General features: G+C 35.1%; 2 protein-coding genes and 1 pseudogene across 13 annotated transcripts in view; 2 read left to right on the top strand and 1 right to left on the bottom strand.

Moving 5' to 3' along the window:
* The first annotated feature begins 4 nt into the window (after window positions 1–4).
* LOC141446237 (uncharacterized) lies at window positions 5–18182 on the top strand. Of its 9 annotated transcripts, XR_012453588.1 has the most exons (20): window positions 5–104; window positions 847–976; window positions 3660–3814; window positions 4501–4594; window positions 4684–4703; window positions 5402–5460; window positions 5542–5607; window positions 5964–6007; window positions 6640–6685; window positions 7017–7109; window positions 7341–7415; window positions 7502–7639; window positions 9524–9666; window positions 9742–9764; window positions 10213–10277; window positions 10454–10545; window positions 11440–11573; window positions 14949–15093; window positions 15181–15285; window positions 16847–17520. XR_012453588.1 is itself a non-coding variant. In XM_074112748.1 (18 exons), exons 2-18 carry the CDS (start codon window positions 864–866, stop codon window positions 17835–17837), a joined length of 1428 nt encoding a protein of 475 aa, XP_073968849.1. In that variant the 5' UTR covers window positions 5–104; window positions 847–863; the 3' UTR covers window positions 17838–18182. The 9 variants fall into 9 exon arrangements, 6 of the variants coding, with proteins under 6 accessions (XP_073968849.1, XP_073968851.1, XP_073968852.1 ...); XR_012453589.1 differs by lacking the exons at window positions 14949–15093; window positions 15181–15285; window positions 16847–17520 and adding exons at window positions 11688–11830; window positions 14703–14947; XR_012453587.1 differs by lacking the exons at window positions 14949–15093; window positions 15181–15285; window positions 16847–17520 and adding exons at window positions 11651–11830; window positions 14703–14947.
* On the bottom strand, window positions 8939–9016 carry LOC141446327 (U4 spliceosomal RNA; annotated as a pseudogene).
* Window positions 18183–21030: 2848 nt separating the features above from the next.
* Window positions 21031–27979, top strand: part of LOC141446236 (uncharacterized) — a 35928-nt gene continuing 28979 nt past the window's right edge. For 2 of the 4 annotated variants that reach the window (XM_074112742.1, XM_074112741.1), the window contains exons 1-2: window positions 21031–21098; window positions 21305–21614. The gene's annotated coding sequence lies outside the window, so the exon portion shown is untranslated. The remainder of the gene's footprint in view (window positions 21099–21304; window positions 21615–27979) is intronic. The other 2 variants (XM_074112743.1, XM_074112744.1) reach the window with 2 other exon arrangements.

The following is a 27979-nucleotide window of genomic DNA, read 5'->3' as shown; positions in this document are numbered from 1 at the left end:
GGCATATTGCGTCACTAAGTTAGATATTTTTTGAAGTTCGTATAGTGCTGCAGAGAGCTCTTAACTCAGCGTGGTTGATAAATCCAAGAAAAAAATTCAATCAAGTAGGTATATTTATGATCTATAAAATCATTTTCTTTCTTACATAAACCAAGATGTTTAAATTTTATGATGAATGAGATAAATTTAATATTACATTTATGATAGGGGGGTCAATATAGACTTTGGCGCCAATTTAGAATAAGTTGCATTAAATTTTAGATTCTATATTATAGCGCTGATGGTTCAATAAAATTTTAATTAATTTAATTATATCATTATTCATTGCATTTTTGATAAACTAAATTTAACTTTTGAATCTTAATTCAATTATCTTGGGCGAAATATAAAAATATTAAGAAAATAGAACTTAAATCCATATTTCCTGGAAAAGAAAGAGTAAATCTAAAGAGACGAGTTTCACAAGCACATCTTCACAAGATTGATCAGTCAGTTTTCAAGGGATACCAAATTCTTGCTGATGAATCTTGCACCTATGAAAACTATCGTACTGGTAAGAGACTTGTATAAAAACACTCTCAGGCATTCAGAACCACTGTAACTTACACAGAGTAACTCATAAAATTGAAAACTCAAAATCGGAAACATAAAGAAATGAAATAATGTTTTAAGCTAAACACGATAGTATCTTACGAACGTCATGGTGGCATTCGGCGGTCAGTGATCGCTATTATAATTTTTGTTTACAAAGAATGACAGTATCTATTTTAGGAAATGTATGATTGTATTTTTTAAAGCCTAAGTAAGTTCTCACTTTTTAGTTTAAAATAAAAATTATTCTTTCAGAAAATTAAAACAGCAAAATGGGTTCTAATATTAATATGAATGTTCAATTGAAAAAGTTAATGAAGCATAATGAAAGACCAAAGAGAGAAATGACTAAATGCATCAGTGAAATTGAAATGAAAAAAGAATTGTGAGTAAATTTATTTATATTTTTTAATGTAATTTGATGTGCGGGGTGAAAGAATTTCAAGATGCCCGGGAAAAATACATACACTGGGCCAAAAAAGTCTGTGAACACTAACCTAAATTTTATTACTTTTATTATTATCTTATTAGAAACTTCTTTTATTTTCAAATGAAATATACTATTCGATAGAGAGAAACCAGAGTTTTTCATTTTATATTCAATCTTTTATTTTTGTTCAGCAGGAATATCACAATTAAATGTTTAACAAAACAACACCCCAAACGAATGCAAAAAAAGTCTGTGAACACTTTGCAGAAATAAATCATTCTTACACATTGTACGTGAATTATAAATTTTAAAAACTTGTAGGACCTCCTATGTTCCTAATCACTTCCAACAAGCGAGCTTTCATCGATCCTAATAATTTTGTGGTCGTCAATGTTGGAATTTTATCCCACTCTTCTAAAATAGCGTTTTTTAGTTGTTCACGGTTTCTTATTCCTCGTTTATTTATTTGGCGGCTGATTTCATCCCACAAATGTTCTATTGGGTTAAGGTCTGGCAATTGTGGAGGGGTGTTTAGGCGCCAGAGTGTATTATTTAAAAGCCATTCCCGAGTTTTTAGTGCGGTATGTTTCGGGTCATTGTCTTGTTGGAAGACAAACGTTCCCTCCAACCCTAATTTTTTTGAATTTTTTTTTAAATTGCGTCTTAATATATCCACATACACATATTGGTCCATCATACCATTAATTAGATCTAACTTGCCCACTTCTTTAGCACTCATGCACCCCACACCAGAATGTTGCCTCCCCCATGCTTAAAAGTAGGCTTCATATTTTTCATTTTCATAGCTTCATTTCTTTTTCGCCACACTTTTTGTCGTCAATCAGACCCACATACATTGAATTTCGACTCATCTGAAAAGATTACGGTTTCCCAGAAACTAGAAGGCTTAGAAACATATTCTTTCGCGAAATCCAATCGGCGGTTACGATTTATTTTATTGATTAAAGGTTTTTTCCTCGGGACTCGACCGCAATAATCGTATTCATGTAATTTATTTCTAATTGTCTGCGGTGTTACGCTTACACATAACCATTTGATAATTCTTGACTGATTTTTTGAGCGCTTGTCCTGGGTTCTTCTCGAACAGACTTCAGAATTTGCCGTTTATGAAAGGAATTAAGTTTTGGTGGCCGTCCACTGCGTGGCCTACTAATCACATTTCCGTACTTTTTAATTATATTATGCACCGTTGAAGGGTTTTTTTGAACTATCTTCCCTATTTCTCGAATACTTTTTCTTTCATTTCGCAACGTCACAATAAGTTCTCGAATTGGTCTGGGAACTTCCATATTAGTGGTTAAATATGTACTAATTAGATTATTTATTCACAAAACTGACTGTAGTGGTTTCTACAATACAATAGAGAACTTTGAAACTTTATTCAATCGTTTTTCTGTTTGTTATCTTAATGTTTTTACATATTTATACAGCTGTTCACAGACTTTTTTTGCATTCGTTTGGGGTGTTGTTTTGTTAAACATTTAATTGTGATATTCCTGTTGAACAAAAATAAAAGATTGAATATAAAATGAAAAACTCTGGTTTCTCTCTATCGAATAGTATATTTCATTTGAAAATAAAAGAAGTTTCTAATAAGATAATAATAAAAGTAATAAAATTTAGGTTAGTGTTCACAGACTTTTTTGGCCCAGTGTATGTACATCTTAAATAACAGTCACATTACCTACTGCACCTGTGAACATCATAAGTATCTACAGTGTAATATTTTATTTTACATACAACTAGAAACGTTTACTGAACACTTAAATCTAGATTCTGAAGAATTTGTGCCGCTTGCGGAAAAAAGTTTACTACATTTTACTGCTAGATGCGACATAACCTCCATATGCTGTTGATCGTTAGAATTTGGGTCTACTTTAAAAAAAAAAAGTATGGAAGATTTTTTTATTGAAAATTTTCACCATAAATTATACCGCATGACAAATATATAAAATAAAATAATCTTGGGTTATACGCATGTACATAACGTATGTCTCGCTATATTTTCACTGTTTTTTATTTCAAACTAAACTTTTAAATCTAAATGTTATTTGCATTTAATAATCAATTACTACAATAAAAGAAGTTTTGATGGGAGCTTGAAATCTTAGAATCTACTCCTTGCAATAAATTCTCATGAAAAATTAATCGTTCAAAGATTTACCTTTCCGTTTAAGCGAGTTTTCGGAAAGTCACAATTTTAGAAACAATTAACTCTAACGTTAGACAAATAGTATTTACTGTGCTTTGTTCAATTCAGAGAATAGCACTTTAGATTGTAAAAAATGCTGCCCTCACCTAACTCCAGAACTAAATTGTACAGAAGTAATAATTTTTTTTGACGAAATGTTTAATTACAAACAAAAATATGAAATTACTAGTGCGCCATGATAATACCAAGTTTAAGTAAAATCCTAACCATTTTCGAGGGCATATAAGAAAATTGAACAACTTGGCACATCTAATTTACAGATTTTTTTTTTTTCAAAAGTTTATTGAAAAACCCGATCATGTCGTTTAAATCAAATATTACTGCGCTGCGATTTTCCATTTTTGGATCCTTTACTCTTCTCATGAAATTGTTATCATTTAATGAAAATTACTTTTTGGTGTTCAGGTGTTTCCTGGATGAATCACTGAATAAACTTCCATCGCCAGGTACTTTTCTTCTAAGGATTGATATGCTGAACATTTATGATATCAGAAACTCATTCTTAAAATTGCAGAAATATTTTGAGTTTGTGTCACAAGAGGCGCAACAGTTTTGTAATGGTTAGTTGAAATTGATTTTCTTGGTTATAATTTTAAATGAAAATTACTTACACTCAGCCTATACAATAAAGAACTTACATGTTACTCGATTTATTACTTCTGGGATGGGTTCAATTTTGCATGTGATTCATCTAAGTGCACTGCAGGATAAGCCATGCACTTCTATTCTATGATATATGAATGTTATAAGATAAACGGGAAATTCTCAGTTTGGCTACTGTACCGTTCACACTAAGTAAGACTGCTATTTTAAGTATGAAGTACATGTGGTAGCACAAGTAGATTTGTGCAGTGGTAATGAAGCTGCAGACATGAAGCTGGGCTAAACAGGCTTCCAGAGAGCTCATTTGATAAGGTTCTGTGAATGGCGATGTGTTCAGAATTTGGTAAAAAAATGAAATAAATTAAAAATATCGAATATATCGTGCAACATCAATTGAATATTTGCCGCCAGCATGAAGATTCTGCGAATTCAGACGAAGCTTACAAAGTCCTCTGAATAGCCAGTCTGTTAGCAGTTAGCTGGTTAGGTAGGTAAGTACTTCGTAAGAAGAACGACTTGCCTAGGCACACCTCTCTGATCAGAGGTATAGGCAGAAAATGTTTGTCTCTGTACATCTTCTTTCACCGTCTTCGGTGCATGAATATCCCTTTTGCGTCAACCAAAAATCCTATTAATTTTCCAGCTGCGATGCAGGAAAGAGAAAAAGCATTGGAAACAGCCGAATTACCTTCAGCCGTTCCAATTCGTGCGGATTCAAGCACCAATATCAGCATTCTGTAAGTTTTTCTACAATATTATAAAAATTTACGTAGGTAATTCTGATCTCTAAGGTAAAAGAATTTTTGGTTTTGTTTTAATTTTTCAGTCGACCAGAAAAAAAGCCAAGTAAGTCAAGAAATTTAATTGAGTCAAGTAATTTTTATGTCTAAAGTGTACTTAAGTGTGGCACCTAAAAGTAACGTGAAACGTGGTGATTTTGACGCGCCTTGTAGATAGGTGGAAAGCAACAATGATAGAGCAGCTAGTTTGTTGAATTGACTTCTATTCTCGTAAGTTTATAAATAAAATTATAAAAACAACTATTAGTACTATCGATTTCATGAAAATGATTCAATAATAATAATAAAAGAAATCGATGTTTGAGGTAAACGTTACAGTTTCAACTCGCAAACATTTTTATTTTGTATTTCTGTTACTTGTACTTCTCTTGGCACGAAACACCGTAGTATTCGTCTAAGCCTGATGGCTCTGTCATTAAATACATTTTGAAATTAATTTAATTGCTTTGGCAGTGTGTAGTTTTTAACATCAGATTCCGTTGGTTGTCCACTTTTCTTTAAAGATTACGCCATGTATTTTGTTTTCTTCCGTCACTGTTCACGAAATCAACTCTTTACAATTGACAATGTTGAATTTAGTTATAATTTCAAATTTAGTATCATTTAGAATTATGTATTTAGTAAAAAATTCAAAATTAAGAACCAATTTTCTTCATCTGAAATGTGAGTATTGTTAGAAGAAAGAACTGCCTGGTTTTTTTTCCACAGCAGTGTTTACATAATTAAACTTAAATTGTGTTTTAGGGCATAATTTGATAAGTCTCTCAAAAGATCAGCGTAGTGTAAAGGATGTGTGCGAAAATGTAAGTTAGATCGATACGATGATCGATATATTCTCTTCTTTTGCCTATAAAGTAAATATTCAACATTTTTTTACATTACAGATAAGGGGCATTAATTTGGTTGAAGAGCCCTGCAGCGAGGCTAGCAGTTCCACGTTGACATTGTTGGTCAGCTTTTTATATATTGATTTATCATCTTATTTAGATCACTCATTTTATTATTGTTAAAAACAAATCATACGGTAAAATCTAACTAAATACTGTTTAGTACTGACAATTAAATGCCAAATAGTGTACAAAGTACTGTATAAACGTTATGTTTAAATACGTACTATACAGTTAATTTAACAAATTTAAAGAAAAAATACTAAGATTTGTAGATTGCCTCTACAAATTTTAATTCTAACCGCCACCTTTATCGCACGAAGTGTAAAGTTCAAAGAAGATAGTGATGTCAACAAAAATATCGCACTTAGTGTATCTGTTCCGTACTTATTTCCGTTTTTTTTTTTGTTTTTTTACAGGAAGAAGACAAGGGAACGTTCGGTGGTGCCCATAGTTTCCGCAGGTGCTTTACATTCCTCTATTTTACGGGAATTATCCCGTGTTTTTTTTTTTTCTCATTATCATTCCTTTATTTTGTATAAGAAACAAAACGATTATTTATGTATGAACAGGGTGTATACGGAGGAGTGGTCGAAACTTCGGGAGATGATTCAGCAGCTCAAATGAAACAAAAAATATTCTATTCACTGTTGCCCGATTCTCAATAGTGTTCAAGATATTTGCATTTTTAACTTTTCCGTTGATATTCGCGTTTTTCATCATAAAAATGGCCGTTACTTTTCTATTCTTTATCGTAGAATAAATCTGCTTATTCCAAAAGAAATAGCATTAAATTTCCTATAAATCTGCTTAACCCAGAGCTTCAAATCGTTTCTTACAACGTTCTCGATGATTTCTGTTGAAATTTTCAACTGCATTTTTTTCAATGATTAATGAATCAAGGAGTCATATAATTTCAGAAAAAGTTGTGCATTTATTGAGCTTCAAGACCTTATGGAGTTTTTTGGTTTTTAATAAAACCATAGTTTTATAGAATATTTTTTATTGCATTTGAGCTGATGAATCATTTCCCGAAGTTTCGACCGTATACACTCTTTATATACATATACTTTTTTGTTTTTGTTTTTGTTTTAGAGATTCAATGTTGTTGAAGTCATTCGTAAATGGTGGACCCATAGAGGTATGTATGCCTTTATACTTATTTTGCTAAAACTATTTCAGATGGTAATGTGTTTGGTGTACTAAAGGTAGCAAAATTAGCAGCTTTATCTATTCGTAGCCTATTCTTGCCATCCTTACTGGTGCCAGGCTAGTTCCCCTATAGCACTCGCACCAATTCCTCGGAGAAATCCCAGCATCTGAGAGAGTTCCCTGGGAGGCTATGTTCCCACTTTCAAAACCTGAATTGTAGTCAGAAAGGGCAAAAAAAAGAGCTTTTAAATATTTATTACTACTACTGTTGGGCTACAATCAGCTGTTCTAATAACACTCTTTGGACCACTGTCTTGCAGATTGAACGGGAGGTAAGCACTGCAGCACCGCAGCCACCACAAGATCTTCACGAAGATTTGATTGGCGATGAGGAAGCATTGCTTTTAAGATTGGTAAATATTTTAATAATTTTTTAAAAATTTTTTTAAACGTTCTCAATTCTCCTATTGTTTATTTAAATGAGAATTGGTTTCACGCCAAGCACTCTCATCTGATGTCTAAGAGTGTAGCCAGCCTTGCTGCAACGAGATGTTAACAAGCTCCGGTTCATATAAACTTTTCTTTTTTTTTTTTGAATTGCAAATGAGTTGTAGAAAATATCTTTATTATGTGGAAAATTTCAGGAAGAGCTTGGCTTTTCTAGAAAACGCCAGCCACCTCAAGTAGTAGTGATTGAAGTTGATTCTGCCATTGAAGCTGTAAGTAATCACAAAGATAAACTGTATTTATGTATTATTATTATTATCATCATTTCTGAGTAACCAATCAGATATTATGAGAACAGGAAGCAAAGAAAAAAGATAGGAGGAGAAAAAAACGTGCACCCGCTACTAAATCCAGGGAAATAAAGGACGCCTGGGGAAGAAAGATCTTGATAGTCAGAGCTCTAGATGATAGAGAGGTTTCCTTCCAAGAATCTCTGGTGAGTAAGCTATTCTTCCAATCTTAGACTAATCTGTAAACATAACTACTACTAATATTCTCTACTATTGGCGCTACAGCCCATTACTGGAGCCTTGGCCTCCTCGATCCGCTTCCGCCAGTCCTCCCTGTCCATAGCAACAGCCTTCCAATTCAAATCACTCCTAGCAGGTCTCTGGCATCCACGCCTACACCATCATTCCATCTTAATTTAGGTCTGCCCCACTCTCCTGGACCCAATGTACATCTTCTTGCAGAAGCCGTTTGGGTGTTGTTTCCAAATCAGACATCCTTGCCAAATGGCCTGCTCATCTGAGCCTGCCAAGCCTAATTCCCTTTACGGATGTCTGCTTCCTGGACTTAGATGCTGTAGTTCCTGATTCTTTCTTCTTCTCCAAATCGCGCCCCCTCTTTAATAGGGCCAAAAATTCGTCGAAGAACTTTTCTCTTGAACACTTGCAGCATCCTTTCCTGTAAACATAAAGTGATCTGATAAGATTTTTCTGACATCTGATCAGTTTTTTTTGAGGGGGTAAGGCACAACAACTTCCAGCTGGAACTGATTCCACAAGTGCCAAAATGGTGCTCGCCTTAATGTTGCTGATGCCCTAGATCAACATCTTTGGAGCACAGGCGGTCAGAGTCTGGACAGTAAGGGTGTATTCTCTCCTCTTCCCTCGGGACCATCGCCGTCACACCCCTTGACCACTTGCACCAAAATGTCTCTGCCAGATGCTCACGCTACTTATACTGTTGTAGCCTCTACTACAATACATGCATATGCAGACTTCATGTTTAAATTATTGCATAACAATCGCTATTATCTATACTCCAGCTTACTCAAATCAGACACTTTAGAAGTAATTAGTACTTTATTTAATCACTGAACTTCAAGTTACTGTACTCCTTACGGTTCTCCGAGCAGAATTGCTCCAGATTTTATAATGGTTTATGATACAAAAAGTGATTTCGGATCTCCCCCCCCCAAAAAAAACAATTCAGGGGAAAAAAATCTAGTGTGTTTTTGCTCCAAATTATAGAATTAAATTTGCTTAAAAATTTTGGTTCCTATACCTCAATAAAGTAAAAGTAATTGCCTATTTTTTCAGTCGGTGCTTAACGTCCTACTACCAATTAGGTGTCGTGGACGGAGGCGATTAGCAAAACATACTTTACTGTAAATTTCTCATATTAACCATTAAATAAAATCCAAGGCCCAAGACCGGGAATCGCGAACCCAGTACCACAATGCATATTAGTTTCGCAGGTCTCGCCTCTAACCGCTCGGCTACCTTGCCACCTGATAAAAGTTTTTAACTAGCAATAATCGCACCTCAGGAGACCTTCACAGGTTACGATATTGCCACTGCGCAAGGTGGGACCTCAATAATATTCACTTATTTCTCTGCAATAAAATGATTGGGTTGACTGGGCCAAAAAATAAAATCCATAGCCCTGGAGAGCAATGTTTTTCAAACAAAATGAAACCTTTTCAACCTTAAGGAGATTTAAAGCTTCCTGGAAGAAAACTGTTCTTAACAGGCACACTTCCGGTAGTTTGATGAATATATTGATTCATTAACATTGTCAACTTGAAATTTTTGGTTAAAAAATTTCACACTTTTTTAAAAACTTACAGTATATGCTTAAGTAATTTTTCCTTTCGTAAAGTTCCTTTACTTTTACATCTTTTACATACACAGGAAATGTGGAGAAAACGAATGTTTTCGAATTCTCATGTGGGGGCCTCATAATTTTTTTTTTTTGTATTTTCTTTGAAAACTTTTCAAAGAAAGCAATTTTCTTTTTTAATAGCTGAAAGGTGAAATGAAGGAGAAGGTAAAAGTTGTATTAGTATGAGTTTTTCTTTTTTTGGTTTTAATAGTTGAAAATTCCACATGAAGATGAACTTTGGCCGAAAGAGAATATTATCGACAGAATGCGCTCTTCTCCCAAGAACAGGAAATTCGTCACGTTTGAAGATCTACCACCTCAAGTATGGGCCGATATGGAACCAGAGCTTACACAGTTAGTAAGCTTTTTACTCTAAAACTAAATATGTTCGCTAACTAGATGAAACTAACCTTTCCTTTTTTCTTTCAGAGTAACAGAGAGTTCTGATGTAGGTAAGTAATAAACATTATTGCTACTTTAAGTTAACTATTTCTTAGTACTTAAATTGGAAGTAGAAAATCTGTGTTAGATGTAGAACAGAGCAATGGAAATAATGTGTTCCAATAGAGAGTAAAGAAGTTAAGATGATTTGATCATGCTCGTAGAAAGGTCCAGCTAAGAACTTGCTGAACTGGAAAGTGGAGTGTAGAAGATGAAGAGGTGGACCGCGAGAATGATCCATAGGAATCGTTTTTGAGGAATAGATTCAAAGCATTGCTTAGATGAAGAAAAACTTTAACTTTGTTCCAGGAATAACCTTCATAAAAACGAAAAAAAAAAATCCTTAATTTCATTAGAAATGCTTCTTCCAAATCTTTTAATGAATTTGCTAATCTTTATTTTTTTAAAAAAATATTGTTTTAATGAAAATCCGAAAATTTAAAAAACATTGTTTTTCAGCTGAACCGATGGAAGTGATCCCATTTCCTGAGGATGATTTACTAATGGCTGCCAGATCACCTCGTGTAAGTGTAAATGGTCTCTCATTCAGGTCTGCTGAGATTTGCTGACCCCATTTTTGAATTAATCTAAACGAGTGACTTGTTATTTTATTTAGATTTCAATACGATATTATTTAATGCCTATAGGCATACAATTGGAACTCAAATAATTTTTTTAATTATTATTATTATTATTTCAGCTAACACATGGTCTACCTATGATATTAGAAGCTAGACCTTCATATGGAAGCGTTCCCTCATTTGAACAAATACCAGTCCTCGAACCTACAAGGTATGTCTGTCTGGTCCTTGTAGTTTTGTTCAAGAGCTGTGAGCTATAAGGTTCGAGCGTTGAGCGCTCGAGCTCTCAGGGTTCAGCGGGTGGCTCTAGTCAGAGAGCTCGAGCTGAAGCCTCACAGAGAGCTCGATGAGCCTCCAAGGCTCAGCTCTAAAAGCTCGAGCTTTTTTTTTTTGTTTTTCATATGAAGCATTTTATTTTGAACTAATTAATAAATTCATTTCTTAAAATAAAATCAAGTTATAGCAGCTAATGATTTTTTCGAACATATTTTTTGTATAAATGAATACAATAATTTCTAATTGATTACTCCGTCATTCCTTAAGAATTTAAGAAAAGGCTTGCACTTTGTGAGAGCCTTCAACTCCAGGTTTTTTGAGCCTCCAACTTGTGCTTCATGGCTCCAGCTTCGAGGGCTATAAGGCTCGAGTCGAAGCTCGACTCGGTTGAACCTTCAGCTCGGAACCTCAACTGAACAACACTAGGGTCCTTGTCACAAAGATTTTCTGATGTAGAAAAATAAATTAGTTGGTTGTATATAACGTGACAGAAAGTTATTAGTGGAAGTCAATTATTAACTATAACAAGTCTTTCCATATTTATTTTATATCTCACTAAAGGCTGTTTTTTGGGTTAGGCGCTTTCATATGATCACTTATAAATAATAGGCAAAAATCGATTTAGGATTGAATAGTTGTAATTAGGTTTGCTACAGCTCTGCTTAAGGCCACTTTTAGGCAAAATTCCTGTTTCTAATTAAACAATTATAAACGGCCGTTTTCTCGTTTTATTTACTTATTTTTGTCGTAAATTAGCGTAACTTTTCACAATTAAAATTAAGTTAAAAAAAATGATTTACATTAGCTAAAATATTAATGTAATACACAGAGTTGAGAAGACCCTAATGGAAAGAATCGAGGAAGAATGGACTGAACATGGCGGCAGGATATCCTTCACGATAATCTGTCCCAAAAGTGAAACCCCAAGAATGGAAGCGGCGAGTGTATTTCATGAATTAATAGGTTAGAATTAGCGACTAATTTTTCGTAATTTGCAATGATTTTTAATTTAAAAAAAATGTTATATTTTAAATATACAGAGAATGTTTCGTATTTGGAAACATTTTTGGAAACCAGGTTGAACCATGGCAAACCTAATTGATAACCTGCAAGAAGTGAGACCAAATATTCAAATCAAAGAAGAATCATTTAGGGAAGTTAGTTCGTGGTACTAAGTCGATGTTCGTCCTGTACAGGTTTACGACTCATCACAGCTTCAGGTACAGTGATTAGATTTGGTAAGAAAAAAGCATCACTGAAGGTGAATTTTGTGCCATGGATTCACTAGAAAGTGTTGAACCATTAGCTGTACAGTTCTGTGTGGGAGTGAAGGAGATTGAACGGTCATTGTCACGGCAGCATTACATCCAGTTTTCCTGTAGCTGGAAATCTCAAATTTAGTTTTCATTATAATTCATTGGAGGATATTGAAAGAAACCGAGAGTTTGAATTCTAAATTCGAACCCAGCGACACGAAAAAATTAAATTTCTACCGGATTGGCCAGCAACAGAACCGCTGCTGTTCAGCTCTTGGAGCTTGTCATCAGAATGAAGGACTCACTATTCTGGGTTCATGTTTAAATGCATAGTTCTGCCACTTCAAAAACAGAAGTGGATTCACATTTATCCAATGGTTTAGTCCACTCTATATCCAGCTTTACCCAGTCCTTCAATGCCCTTGTTACTGGGGGACAACAATAGCTTGAATTCAGCGGACATTCAAAATAATAATAATTACACTAAGTATTTAAGATTGGCGAGGAATCGGCCAAATAAAAACAACAACTCGTATTTTTTTGGCCAACGTTTCGACAAATATATTGTCTTCTTCAGGGCGTGGCTATGCGGGTCGGTTGAGTTACAGAAGACAATATATTTGACGAAACGTTGGCCAAAAAAGACGAGTTGTTGTTTTTTATTTGACCGATTCCTCGCCAATCTTAAATCCTTAATTTAATAATTTACTGTCACGAAGCCTGTATATTCATAATAATAATTACCTTTAAATCTGAACCAAAATAATGTATCAGTAAATACATAATGATTTTTAGGGAATATCGAGGTGCGGTCCATCAATAAATACAGTTTTTTGCTTTATACCATAGTTTCGGTAATTTTTTTACTACCTTCTTCAGGGTATTACAAAAAAAGTTTGTGAAGTTTTAATGTAGAGCTATATCATCATAACTGTTGATGTTATGTTATGATATTGAACAGTTTTATGATGATACAGCTCTACATTAAAACTTCACAAACTTTTTTTGTAATACCCTGAAGAAGGTAGTAAAAAAATTACCGAAACTATGGTATAAAGCAAAAAACTGTATTTATTGATGACCGCACCTCGATATTCCCCAAAAAATCATCCATCAACAACGGTCGAAATAAACCAAAAACCATCATTAAATACGTAATATTATCTTGCTGAAGTTAAGGGAACATGGATGAGGCCTGAGAGGACAATCTTATGACCAAATCTTAACCAAATCTTAAATCTGAACGAAAGTAATGCGTCAGTAAATACATAATACGAGGGGGTACCCAAAAATAACCGGAATTGCGTTGCCGCGCATGGAGCTTATGTAGTACGCATTTCTGCCGCTAGACGTGTATAGCGCAATTCCTTGCCAGTTCAGTCCTGCCTGTGTTGTCTGCCTGGCTTGTTCTGTTCATCTGCAGTGATTGTTTTTACCAGCGCTGTTTTGTTCTTTTTTCGTTTTTTATGATGGCAAGTTTAAGTGAACAACGTGCAGCTCTAAAATTTTGTTTTCTACTCGGCAAAAATGCTGCTGAAAGTGTTTTAATGTTGAAAACAGCTTACAAAGATGACGCTATGGGAAAAACTCAAGTATACGAGTGGTTTACTCGGTTTAAAAATGGCGACATGTCGATTGATGACAAACCTCGTTCTGGACGTCCATCAACTGCCCGAATCGACGAAAATGTTGAAAAAATTCGAGAGCTGGTGTTCACAGACCGTCGACAGACAATTGATCAACTGTCAGAGAGTAGTGGGTTATCTTGGAGCTCGGTTCAGCGAATTTTAACGGAAGATTTGGGGATGAAAAGGGTTGCTGCCAAGTTTGTTCCTCGAGTTCTGACTGGCAATCAAAAAGAAAATCGAGTTGAAACATGTCGTGCTTTGAAACAACAGCTTGAAACTGATCCAGACTTTCTGTCAAAGGTCATTACTGGTGATGAGTCATGGTGCTATGGTTATGACCCAGAAACAAAGCAACAGTCGAGCCAATGGAAGTCGTCATCTTCACCCCGACCAAAAAAATGTCGTCAAGTCAAGTCAAACATCAAAACAATGCTGATTTGCTTTTTTGATGCCAAAGGCGTAGACAATTCAGAGTTTGTCCTCCCAGGTCAGACCGTCAATCAAACCTTGTATTTGGAAGTTTTGAAAAGATTGCGCAATAGTGTTCGCCAAAAAAGACCCGATTTGTGGCAAACAGGAGACTGGTTCTTCCACCACGACAATGCACCTGCACACTCAGCCATCTCTGTTACACAGTTTTTGGCTAAAAATGGCATGGTTCCGCTGCTCCACGCACCTTACTCGCCTGACCTGGCTCCGTGCGACTTTTTCTTATTTCCACGCATGAAAAAGGGCATGAAAGGTCACCGATTTGACAACATTGAAGAGGTCAAGAAAAAAACGAAGAAGGAGCTGTCAGCCATTTCTAAAGATGGCTACAAAAAATGTTTCGAACAGTGGACGCACCGGTGGGACAAATGTATTAGTTGTAATGGAGAGTATTTTGAAGGGGATAAGGTTGTTCTGTAAAAAATTTGTAAATAAATAGCTTTTAAAAAATAATTCCGGTTTTTTTTGGGTACCCCCTCGTATTATTTTGCTGAAGTTAAGGGACATTGATGACATCTTTTCTCTTTGAACCGAGAACATCTTTTGCCATCTTGAATCCTAAATTCAGCTTCTTAAAGAACTATATTCAGTCTATATGTACTTCACAAGCTTATGACGACTTGAATCCTAAATTCAGCTTCTTATGAACTATATTCAGTGTAGGCTAAGTGCTACTGGATTGTGAGGAAGTTTAAAGTGTGTTACTCATCCGCTTACAGATCTGTGGAGGAAGAAACTTATTAACATGAGCCAAGTTTCACCAGATCCGAATGAGATATTCATTGAAAAGCCAAACTGAGGGAGGAGGAGGATACGGAAGCTGGTGATCAAGAATTTGCTGCATCTATCTTATTTATAAAATACCTTTTAAATGAATTACGAATAATGCTTTTATACCATATTTTAAGGCACATAATTATATCTTTAGTAATTATATTTTTATTAATAAAAGTTTTCGAATCTAGTTAAACGAGGCGATCAATGAACCCTGTTCCATTGGTTACTACAGCATGTTGGGTATAGTTGGAAGCTGCATCTGCAAGTTTTGCTGATTCTGGAGCTTTCAAGATGAATCTAAAGTTCATTAGTAGATTGAAGACTATTTTTCAGGCAAATAATCTATTTATTTATCATTTAAATTAAAATTATTTGACCCACAAACCATTAAGGCTAAAGTTACGCACTTACATGTTGCAGTTATCCATGTGTGTGTAGTGTTAATGTTAAATTCAGAGGAAATCATTGGAACAGGGTGAAGTCAAGATGAAAGAGGGTGGGAGAAGGAAAAACGATGATTACAAGGTTATCTGGAAGTCCTAATCGAATTATTAAATTTGATCTTTGTGCGATTGCGAAGATTTGGATATCGATTTATCTCATACGCACGTAAACACTAGCATTTCCTGTGAGAACTCGGCCACTCACTGGGATAAGAAAAAGCACTGTTGGAAGAAGCCGAGCCACGCCCCCACAGGGGCATTGCCCAGTACATGTAAGGAGGAAGTGCCGACGAAGAGAAACAATGGACGTGTGATCAACGTTGCGCGGACACACTTTCACCCGGATTTAGTGGCCGCACTGTTGTTGCAGTTATTTGTTGATAACAGATTACCATTTTGCAACACCTTCTCTTGGCTCTTCTAGCTGCACATATCTAGGCTGCAGCACAACTGGGGAATGCAGTTTTCAATGTGTTCTTTTCTCTTGAATAAAGAGTGGGTCTATTAAAAAATAATTACCGTTTTCGCTTTCTTTTACTTCCGTTTAAGAGGAAGTAATGCGCGTACAGGTTGGTGCATTTAGTTTTTAAGACGCGCAAACATAGTGAGTTCAATTCATACTGGGATTTCCACGAGGAGTCCCCGTGTTTGAATCCAACTTCTGGTTCTTAGATTTTACTTTTTCTAGGAGCTATTTTCAGTGCACTGGCGGCCTTCGGGCAGTGTTCTATCGTAATAGACTCAGCTGTCCATCAGCGGATTGTGAGTCGGAAGAGAAAATCTATTGGCTGGATTCGAATCCTCCGTGTGGGACCGGGTGAGAATAGTCCCACGGTATCCTGCTGCCTGTCGTAAGAGGCGACTAATAGGGGACGCCGTAAGGAAAACCGTCTCACCTGGAATGGTGTAGTAAGCCCAAGCTAACACCAGGAGGAGGCTGTCGAGAAACCGTAAGTCATGAGCTGTGGGCATGACTGGCTGGGCCAGTGACCATTCCAGGCCTTAAAATAGGAGACAGAGGTCTCTATGAAATGTGAACCACGTGATCGTGAATCAGCCCGCTGGAGTTCTGTCTCCAGGTTGACGAGTTGAGGAAAGGTTTCGTGGTGGTTATGGTAAAGCAGGGACGGTGGTAGAGCCCCCTTGGGAGGATTAGCCTTCGGGAATAGTTGCGCCACCTTTCTCATTCACCACAAAAACATGCTGGATTTGAATCCAGCTAGATATGGTGTTAATCTCCCCGTGGGAACCCACTTTCTACTTGGGCTAATCCCTTTCCTTGGACGACCATTGGTGCCCAACCTTTTGAAATCTGAGAGCCCGATTCGTGCACAAATTTGATGAAGGAGCGCTCTGGTAGGATCTCAATGCTTCCTATACTTGTAGTAGTCGAAGTACACCGTTTTAAATCAGAAATTGTAGTAAAATTCAAACGTAATACAAGACTTGTCGAACAAATTTATACAATCTAAACTAAATTGTTTAGGGTTAAAAGGGATACCTGTAATCGCACACTGATCGAATCTAATTTATCTGCTAGGATACTTTAAGAAATAAGTATGTACGAAAGAAAAAATGAGTAATAACAGATTCATGTAATGCATGTGTTTAGGCGATTATGATATAATGAACTGTTGTTACAGGGAACGACCTAAATCGTCGGTGACTCGTACACAGGGGGATACCCCAGGTTGTGCAACAGTTGCTGTTGTAAACATTCTTCTAAAAGACGGTGTTTCGAAACTAGGGGAATACCAGACCGGTAATATTAGTGCTGGCCGTCGGAAGTAACATCAGTAATGGTCGGGCAAACAATAGCAGTGCTGCCACTCGCCTTGGCATACAAATCTAATGTATTCAAATTAGTCACTTTAAATAACCGTGCTACCTTCTCTGTTTTAATAATGATAATAAAAAAAGGAATTTAAATTAAAAATTATTCTTTTTTAGTAAGTATACACTTACTATTCCAAATAATAAGTGTAATAATGAAGTGAATGGCAAAAAGTTTCAATAAATCTAATACGAACGCTCATAATTCAATTTACTATATGAAGATTTCTAGAATCGTTGAATATTGCTGACAAAAAATCGATAAGTACAAAAAAATTGATTAAAAAAACTGCACTTCCAGGCGATTTTTCTCTGTTTTGTTACGTCAATAACATTTTTCTTATAACTTCCCTTCCTGATTTATTTCTTCTTCCTCTTTTTCTTCCCACACTTTCAAGAACGTCTTGGCTTTTTCAGTCTGCTACACATCGTCCTTCTTCAATAAAATACTTAAATAACCTCTCTATATTTGTTTCACAAGCAGGATTTTTGTGTTTGTTTTTTTTTAGAAGCTGTAAAGAAGCTGAAGACCTAAACATTAGTCATATGTAACAAAAGTCGTACGTTTTTGGCTGTTTTACTTTAATGAGTTTTCTAAAATAGTATCGATTATCGATGTTTATTCTTCAAGTATATTTTTTATTAATTACTCATCATATTTGTACCAGAAATTGTTTTTTTTTTTTTTTTGAGCAAATAAATTCAATAACAACCAGCTTTAACCTCTTCGCAGGTAAAATGTTTATCTCGCAAAAAGGGCCATGGATCACTTCTGAAAAAAAAATCGATCTTTATAATTGATCAGATCACTAATGAAAGGGTAAAGCGGATGTTTCTATTGTGTGCACTAAAAAAAAAACAGGGTGAACGTCACTTTGTTTACAAACATGTGGTGATGTGAGATGAGGTAATAACAGTGACAACCTGACAGCACTTTCTCTAAAGCCGGCAATTACATGAACGGGGCTGCTTCAATGTCAATCTTTAAATCCGGCTCAACTCTTCCACCAGTTACTGTTTAAATGGATTTCGAAATACTACTCAGTTTTATTTATTACAATACAAAATTATTGTCATATCTAGAGTGTAAGATATGGTTTTCTTTATGATTGCTAAAGAAATTACGTTTCTGTTTGTTCAATATAACTTTTATTTTTAATATTTTCCCTGGAGAATTCATGTAATAACCTCTTAAGTTCCATTCCAGTAATTACATTCATCTATAGTACCAATAAAGCAGTTATGGTTACCCGATTATCACGAAATTTGGATTATTTTACTTGTATATTCGGCTTATGATGTACCTTCAGATGAAAAGGACATTTAGAGCGTCAGCTCTCTCAATTCTTAGTCATTCTTTTGGCATCAGACAATTTCCCTCCCTTATTATTCATGATACTTGAAGATAACCTCTACATTCTTCCCTTGTTATTCTTCTTCTTTGTCGAGGTTTTCTTCCAACCACTCATTTAGGTTAGGTACCCGCATTTTGGACCATAAACTGCACCTTAGACTAGACCCAAGCCCGTTTGAGAAAGATGGGAGAGAAAAGCGGCAACCTGAATGGGTTAAAGTAACTGACCGTCGAAGGAAGTAAGAGATCAACTATCAACTATTATGTACCCTGAAGCTGTAGAGATTAAAAGGGGTAGCCTCTTTTCCCCAAAAAAGTTTTAAAAATCTGTTCGATTGAATTATGAGAAAATTCACACTCTTTCGTATTCAGCGTATCCTAAACGGATATCTCTGATGGTTACTGAATATCGAAAATCGATGAAGTCACTGAAATTATGGAGTACTTATAAAGATTAGTATTATACTGCATGTAGTTTGAAATTGCATGCTAAAATACAGATCATTTAGACGATGCTTTAGACCTTTTGTCAATTCGATGAAGCCTAAATCTGGTGACGTCAAGGCAGCAGCGCTGATTTCATAGTGGTGCGAATTAACACTGTGCAGAAATGATGCAAAAATTTTGTAACTGTTTCATAGGCATCCTTACGTGTATTATTTAACAAATTCATGGAAGTGAAAATCTACAGCAATTTATGTGACAAAAACGAAAAAAAGAAGTTTTTTCAATGAATTATTATTGTCTATATGTCTGCTTGCTAGAGAACTTCCAAGGTTCGTAAAACATGTAAAATGAAACTAATATATTTATCTTAGACAAATTACATTTAGGTACATAATTCTCTGCAGGTGCAGGTAGTAAAAGTAAATCTTTCTATGAAACAAACATGACTAATAATATTCTTTTATTTTTTTACGAGCAATATAATGTCACTTTTACTTTTAGAAATTATATTTTAAGTACTGCAATACATAAGAAGTACGTAGGCAAACGAAAATTCCCACGAATTGCAAACTTGTGAAGTTATTGTACTCTTCTATTGTTTACACTGTACCCAGTTAGTAATTATTAAATATGTAAATTAATTGCATTTCTATAATATTTAAAAGTTATCAGGAATGAGTAAATTTATGACTCTTATTCTTAAAGTAATTAAAATCTTACATTAACTTCAAACTGCAATTTTCTGAAACATGTTTACTTCTTACTAAGGTAAGTGTTCAAAACATTGAATTAATAAGAGCGAAACGTAGCACTAACTTGCCCCCCCAGCACTGCTATAAGAATTTTTTTAGAAAAAAGATTGAATTCAAAGTTATATTTCATGCAATCTATGATGAAGTTTAGAGAATGTCGACGGAGCAAGTTTCGAGAAAAGTAATTTAAAAAAAAGAAGTATAAAATTGATTCAGTCACCATTTTATGAAATTGGTATTAAGCTCGGAATTATAGGTTAACAACCAATACTCCTTAAAAATGCTATAAAATAAGTTGATCTAAATTTAAAGAAAATCGGTGAAGCAATTTTCTATTAAATTTAAAAAAAGAAAAGAAAAAGAGATTCTTTAAATGTACGTCCCGCTTAAAGATGATCTTTTCTTTAGGACGTCGCACAGGGGTACAACAAACGAAGTATGTCTTAGTATACTGCGATATTAACTTTTTAAGCCCACACAACCAGAGTATTGAGCATTCTGTAAAAATGCCTTAAATATGTTGGTACAGGTAAGCAGGTACGTGTTTGTCTAATTAGGAAAAGAGCTAGCTGTAAGCTATTCTTTACATAAAAAAGTGCATTTAACCTTAAATAGTTGCAACAACAAAATTGTAGAATCAATTTTCTTTATTATGAATAATATTATGGATTTGAGTGCAGGAATCAGATTAATAAATTAATGTTATCTACTCAAATGAAAGACAAATACTCATGGTAATTAACCATCGGGAAAGGTTACAAAATCTAAAACCTGCAGAAGGGAAAACCTAACATAGATTAACATCGTAAATACTATTTTTTTTCAGTACATTGCGAACTAAATTATTTCTAACTTTGATATAATCTTACCAGTTGATTGTAAGTACACGCACAATAATCAGATTGTAAGTAAATACAGAGAATAACTATCTATAAGAATTAACTGATGCCATCAATATTAAATTTATCAATTAAAATGAGATAAATTGTTTCAATTGAAAATCTATATGTTTATAAGTTTGGCTATACGCTGAACTTTTCGCTTTGGATATGACTTAATTCTCTATTTACTCATAATTTTTTCCCGGACTTGGATGAAGAAATCATTCTGACTAAAATCAGATAATTAACCCGAATTCATTTCAAATGTGTTTTAGTTCTTTAAACCAGTGTTTCGTTTTTTTTAAATTTCATTTGTAGAAAATTACGGATATCTATTTCTGGGTAAATTTAAAGTTTTTAATTGAGTAATTAGGTTTTATTTTTAATGTAAACCAATGTAAAGGGGAAATTCGTGAACACAATATACCTAATATTCATTACTTTTTTCACAGACGAATCAATGGATATGGCAGATTTAGGCTGTGAGATGTTTTCTAGTTGTGAAGTGTAATCTATGGTAAAGAAATCTTGACTTAGCAATGTACGAGCAAGATGGTTTCGAATTGCTTCAAAACTTGAGCAGAAAAGTTAGCAATGAGCATGACAGATTTACTTCAACCTAACATCGGTAAATATAAATACTGGACCTTATTGCATCTCGAACAAAAAACCCTTTCCTTTAATTGAGTTGGCAAGAACTGCGAACTGTACCAGTTCGGTTCCAATTACAGTATTGAAAGATTCTATTTCAAAATATTAGATATGATTTTAGTTAACATAATTACGGGAGGTAGTGTTAGCAGTTGTAGTGATGATGATGTTAGTGATTTCCAGAAGTATTACCAGAAAGGTCTTAAATGTTAATTTGAGTATGTTTGTTGGCCTCCTGGCGGAGTCTGAAGGTCAAACACTGAACTAAGCGGAGATCCCCGGATGTTGCAATAATTCAAGAACTGAGAAGAAGCAGGATCTACTGGGGACCATGCTCTATGCTGAAGGGAAGTGTCTGTCACCGGGCACAGACCCCTCCTTGACCAACACCTCCCTAGGTGGGGTATCTTGGTAAGACGCAACTTTCTCCTGAGTTCATATAGACTCAAGAAAGCTAACTGAAGACAATCAGTCGTGCCAGTGACACTAACAAGTAAGTATCAGTGCTTCTTCTCTCTCTACAGTGTGCTTATACTTTTTTAAGTCATTTATCGTAGTGAATATCTCAAAAAGTGAATTCGGAATAATTTTCTAAATTCAGCTTCACCTTGCTGATGCCTTGCTTTATCTGTGTACGATATCCGCTCGTTATCTGTACTTCTCTTTAAATCACACACTTTTGTGTTTCCTCGAACTTGGAAGTTTTACTAAAAGTAAAACAAATTAGATTTCAGAAGATTTTCGAATTTGATATCTTACCTGAGATTCTTTAAATAAAGAACTGTTTGTTTTTTTTACTATTTATTCGTATTTGTGTATATCGGTAGGTTGATTCGTAAGGACAGCGCCCCTTCTAACGTGCTATTTCAGTGAATGTACAGGCTTATCAGTTGTGCATTATTAATAAAATATTCCTAAATTTTAAGTGAATAGCATCTTCGGCAATTTTTTTTCCTTTAAAATTACAGCAATTTCATTGTCTTTAATCATAGTTCAGACATTACATACCTTTTTGAAACATTTTTTTTTCCGGAATCTTTATTTCCGCGCAGTTCTAAGGGAGGGGGTTAAGTAAAGCTCCCCTCTAAAGTGACGTTTCAGAATATTGTACGGTTCTAAACACTTGAATAATATTTCATGATGTGAAATGTCTAATAAAAATTCCGAATTTTTGAAGAATTCCAAAGTGCCCAATTGTTCAGCACTTAAATTGCGATAACAGGAAATCGTGAGAGTGATCCTATAGTATTTTTTAAACGGAAGCATAATTTCCATCAATACTCACTTCTTGTAAGTAGTTATAGACGAAAGTGGTAAGTTTAGATTCAAGGTTTGAATAAAAAGATTTTTTTGGGTGGTAAGACGAGTTTGTAGCGCCCGCCCTGGTCTTCTGGTCTACTTTGACGTGAATAATTAGAACGTAACTCCAGTTCTGTTGGCGTTAAGAGTCTAAATGAAGTATGAAGCCAAAGTATGAGAGGTTTCGATTTCCAGCAGCTGAAATTTCAGCCATACAAGTCTTTCGCACTAACGAAATACTGCAGTACAGCTATCCTCTTCTTCCTGAGAAAATCACTCACGTATCCGGTCTATACCATGCGATCCATGTGTAGTGCAAGACTGTAGGAAACCTTTAAGGAGGCTCTAGGTTATTTATTTGAATGTCCGCCTGACTTGTGGAAATACTGCAATAGTGAGCTAGACGATTTTTGGCTAACAAATGAACTTTTTCACTTGACTTGGGCATTTAGTTTTTAAAAATCTTACAGCGTCATACGTGTAATGTATAATTTGCGAAAAATTATAGAACCTGTTCAGTGAACTGACACATTCTGCTAAAAAATTTGATTCCTAATTTAATTTTAGAAACTGTTATTCAGTATTTTGCCCACTATCTTCTCAATATACCAGCGATAAAACTAAATTGAGACGATGAACTTAACACACACTTTGGATTTCTTGAATGGGGGCTTTGAAATTTTTGAAGAACAAAAAACAATATTGCCGTAACATTGCTAATATTATTCTCTTAGGAAGTTACATTTTAAGCTACAGAGCAAAGTCGGCAATGCTACGTAAAGGGGGGGCACCTTGTTGCCCATAATACATTTCGAATGATATCCTCACCAGATGCCAGATGCACTATAAACAGACCTACCCTCAATTCGGCCGCATCAGAATAAATAATAGCATAATTTTAGATTCTGTATCTCACTTGATGAAACTCCATTACTTCACTTTTCTCAAATAAAACATTGAAAATGATCCCAAGTGGGCCTAAAATTAAATATAAGCGGACTTATACGTTTTTTTTAAAAGTATTACCTCATCATCTGCGAGTCAAGCGTATCAAGCTTCTTTTTTTTAAAACGCCAGATTAATAAATTTTCCATTTTTTTTAAATGAAATTTCGAATGATTATACTTTATTTAAATTTGTTTTTCTTGTCTCCATTTTCGGAGCGTAACTTTTAAAATTCACTTCCTAGAAGTAGTAACTTTTATTTGAAACTTTTTGCTATGAAGATCCTTTTCACGAAGTCTGGAGAAAGTGCTTTTTAAACCATCCCACTTTATGAAATAAATTATTTATTTTACACTTCAAAAGATTATTACTTTTAAGCTCCGCTGCAGGTTAATAACCTGTTATGCTATAACCTCTTCAGTTTTTTTTACTAATTTCTTAATAGGGGTATAAAATCGATAGCAATATAATCGATCAGTCAATAATTTATGATTTAGAAGCAGATAGGCTTGGGCTTGAGTATACACACACATTTATTGCGATGAAGACGTCATTGCAGCTAGAGTTGACTGTACCAACTACACAGCTGGCTGCAACTGGGCAATAACTTTTGCTTTCACTTCCACTTCCTCCGCTTCTTGTTGTTTGTTTTAGTTTTATTATTTCTCAACACTTTCTCTATCTTCTTTTACTTAGTTTTTTTATTGAATCATTTATTTCAAAGTTTAGTCAGTGGAATATTTTAATAATTTGGCTGTTTGAAAAACGAACTTATATAAATTTAGTTTTTTCAAATTAAAGTGAGTAATCTGACTTCGTCAAGGCAGGTTTCGAACTCGGAATACCGGTCAATAAGCCGTAGTTTGGCAATTTTCGTTCATTTTGTTTTAACCGGTCTTTATAGTTTAATCAGAAAATGATTTTCCAATTTCATTATTTTTTTAAGTGAAGTAAAAACAAAAAACAAAACTTTCACCGATGGAAAACAAAATGGACCCCTGACAACGTATTAAAAGCGACAAAAATCTGTAAAGGAAATTACTAGGTTATGAAATATGCGTGAAGAAACTGCCATCATTCAAGTATTCTGTTTTCGTATAACCTTTAAGTATTCTCATTTTTTATTTAAATTTACAGAATTAGATTACGTATTTTTTTTCTAGATAATGAAAATGATGCTTGTTTTTGGTCAAGAAATATTATTTCTTCGATTAAGCTAGTAAACAATAAAATAAATAAATACAAAATTAATTCATTAACACAAAAACATTTGTAAACAAATTATTTTTTGACGTTTTAATTATATTTTCGGAGGTTAATTTTTATTTTCATCGAAATGAAATTGTTTTTTTTTACATTCATCATGAAAAAAATGATACATTTTTATGACGCATCATGATCTTATTTAACGTTGAAGGAAAAAACCGTATTAAAATATATTTTTTTTATACCGCTTAATAAAGGTTAAATCAGTTTGCTAAAATTCTGAGCTTTTAAGAAATTGATAAATCTCTTTGACAAAGAGTAAGGTGATTTCAACTTCGTAATCATGTGGGCAGTGATCAATTATACGATTTCATCCATAAATATTGTTCTGTAGTGTTCCAACATTTTAAAGAATTGGCGAAAGTTTGCTGTTTTGTTTGTTTGACTTTTTTTTTGGGTGTCACGATTGCGTAAACGTATTTTCCTTTACTTAAGGCATATGTGTAGGCGTAATTATATGTGTATTGTAAACAGAGCAAATAGTTTCACTTATTGATCAGCTGATACCAGCTATTGTTGATCATCTAGAATATTTATTATAGAAAATAAAAATTGGTTGTTAAATGGATTACTCTTGATAATTCCATGGACTCTTAATATTTTCTTAAAACTCACATTTTCAGAAACATAATTCTTGAAACAGAAAATCTGAAAGATAAACCTGTTTCATCACTCCCCAAAACCCAGCTCTGCCCCTTCAAAAAATTTCCTGGACAAATTGTTCAAATAACGAAGTATTGATCTACATGTTTGTGACGTGTTCGCGAAATTTGAAGAAAATCTTAGATGATACCCTGGAGTAAATCTCCAGTAGGTCATGGAAATCTTGAGAAATCTTTTTAAACTCGCAATTTCAGCATCATTACACTTAAACTCTCCTTTCCTACCATCAGGGAATCCTACGATCTCTCCTGGCACAGGTTTGTGACCTTCCTGTGAAATTTAGATTTACATATGTGTGCTGCATTGAGTGTTTAAGCCGTTCGGGATAGCAAAGGTATTCACACTAGCAAAATGGGATAATCGTGATGAGAAAACCACAGACGACCTTTACACCAAGTATAAACATCTGATTGGTTGTAATAATTGAGATTTGGGCAATTTAATTGCGATTGTCTTTGTGAATGAAATGGTCTTGTAAGTTACCTTTAAGAAAAGTAAGAATCAACTTTTACAATCCTTAGCTACTACTCTATGGCATTCTAAGGATGGATAATACTTAACGTGCAATCCAACCATAAATCAGGGAAGGGATTAGCTATGAGGTTAGCATACTGGACTCCCACGCGGAGGTCCCGGGTTCGAATCCAGCAGCTGACCCTTAGATTTTCTCTTCCTAGGAGCTTCTTACAGCTCACTGTCCGGTGATGGACAGTGTTGTCTGTAACGAGAGAACACTGTCCGGAGGCCGGCAGTGCACTGAAAAAAGCTCCGGGCGCCAATAACCTAAGATGTTGACGCGCCCTAAATCATAAAAAAAAAAAAAAAAAAAAAAAAAAAAAAAAAACAAATCAGCTTTTACTCAGAATCAAATTAACGGCCTTTTACAGGTGATTGACTAGTTTGGGAGTATTAACCGTGCGACTGTACGTACGTCTCCTTTGAACGACAGTGATGCGCTGAAGCGAGTCCTATCGTTCCGTTTGCGTAGTTCCTGTAAAACGCGGATCTGCTCATCCGGAAGAACCTTGACTCGTATAATTTGAAGCGGTACAGTTGGCAGCCGACCGAATGCATCCTCCTCCCCAGCAGACGGCCACAGAAAGTGAAAGCGTCCACCCCTCCCCGATCCACCCACCGGTCAGTCTTGCCAACAGTGTATCCATCCTACACGTTCAGTGCACACATCGCTGACCAGTGAAAGTAACAGCACTGTTACCATTTAATTAATAACCTTTTTCTAGTAAAATATCTTGAATGATTAAACAGTTGGGTATGATTACCACTAGCAAACGAGACGCACTGTGATCGTAGCACGGTGGAGATGTACTGCGATTGTGTCAGAACTTTGGAAATGCAAGGATTTTCTTGGTGGATGGATTTGTGATCAATTTTATGTCCACATTGCAATGATAATTTAATTACGTAATTTATACCTTAATAAAGTCATGTGAGTTGTCACATCCGATTTTGAATTAATGACGTTCAATGTGTGTTGTCACATATTACTTCACATGTTTATATTTATAATCATTGCATCAAGATGGTTACGGTATCCCTGTCCAATATATCTTACTTGAGTACCAGAACTTGCACCATATCTCTACAAAACAATGGAACAATAAACAATGCACAATCAGCTGTGATCAATGTGTCAATCCTTCAAGGGTCGCCCGATTCTTTTGTTCGTTTATTTAATCTGGCCGGTAAATTCGCGAGAAGTGACTTATTTCTTGTTAGCCGGTCTATGTTGGGAAAGTAACCGGAGCAGCTTCCGAATACTGGAGACCTCCTCCCAGAGAAAGGGGTTTAGAGCAAGGTCAAAGAAAGTGAACATCCTGTTGGGAGGTTAGTCTCGCGTGACTAACCTCCCAACAGTAATGTGGTGTTTATCCCTCATTTCCTGTGGAAAAATCACGTCAATCTCAGCTGGCTTGATTTTTAATTGTGCCTCTAATTCCTTTTTTTGAAAAAAATGAATTACTGGGGGGTCGACTTATGGGGTTTTTACTGTTTGCCCTACTGACTAGGTTCAATTTTGGGCAAAAAAAAACTCTGAAGGAGTTCCAAGAAAGGGATCAACTGAAAGTTAATGCATCCAACTTCCTTGCAGAAATCCTGTGTTCGAGTCATGCCTGTTCCTAGATTTTAATTGTCACTTTCAGCTCCGGTGATAAGAAGTGGTGTCTGTAATCAACAATGTTGCATTTCCACCTATGGTTGCAACATTTACGGGGCTAGTTTAGGGTAGGCTTTCTTTTGTAAGGTTATGTTTACTGTTTTATATACAGGGTTTTATATACATTTCATGCTTAAACGGTTAATCTGAGCAAAAAATGGTAGAGACAAAATTTGTTGCCCGTCCCCTCTAGTTTCAGAATATGTGACTTGATTTTAGATTCCTGCCCGCATACGACGCCTTCAAAGGTGCGCCTCCTCAGATACAGAGAGCAACTGCTCTCAACTGATCAACTGATAACCTCCTGGCTAACCTGGCTTGCGGGTTCTGTGCTACCGAGATTAAAGGGCGAAGAATTATTAACTCTAAGGTCGTAATTTTCTCGGATAGTCAGGCTGCTCTACGGGCAATTAGTTCCTACCAGGTCAATTCAAGGCTGGTTTGGGACTGTCTGGGTGCCCTGAAGGAAATTAGTGACCAGAATGTGGTCTTTATAGTTTGGGTACCTG

This window comes from Rhodnius prolixus, unplaced genomic scaffold, assembly GCF_049639745.1.
Source record: "Rhodnius prolixus isolate KJV_2025 unplaced genomic scaffold, Rpr scaffold_1, whole genome shotgun sequence".
NCBI classification, from domain to species: Eukaryota; Metazoa; Arthropoda; class Insecta; order Hemiptera; family Reduviidae; genus Rhodnius; species Rhodnius prolixus.
The sequence above is the reverse complement of the archived record's forward strand: the minus strand, read 5'-3'. Positions and strand labels throughout refer to the sequence as shown.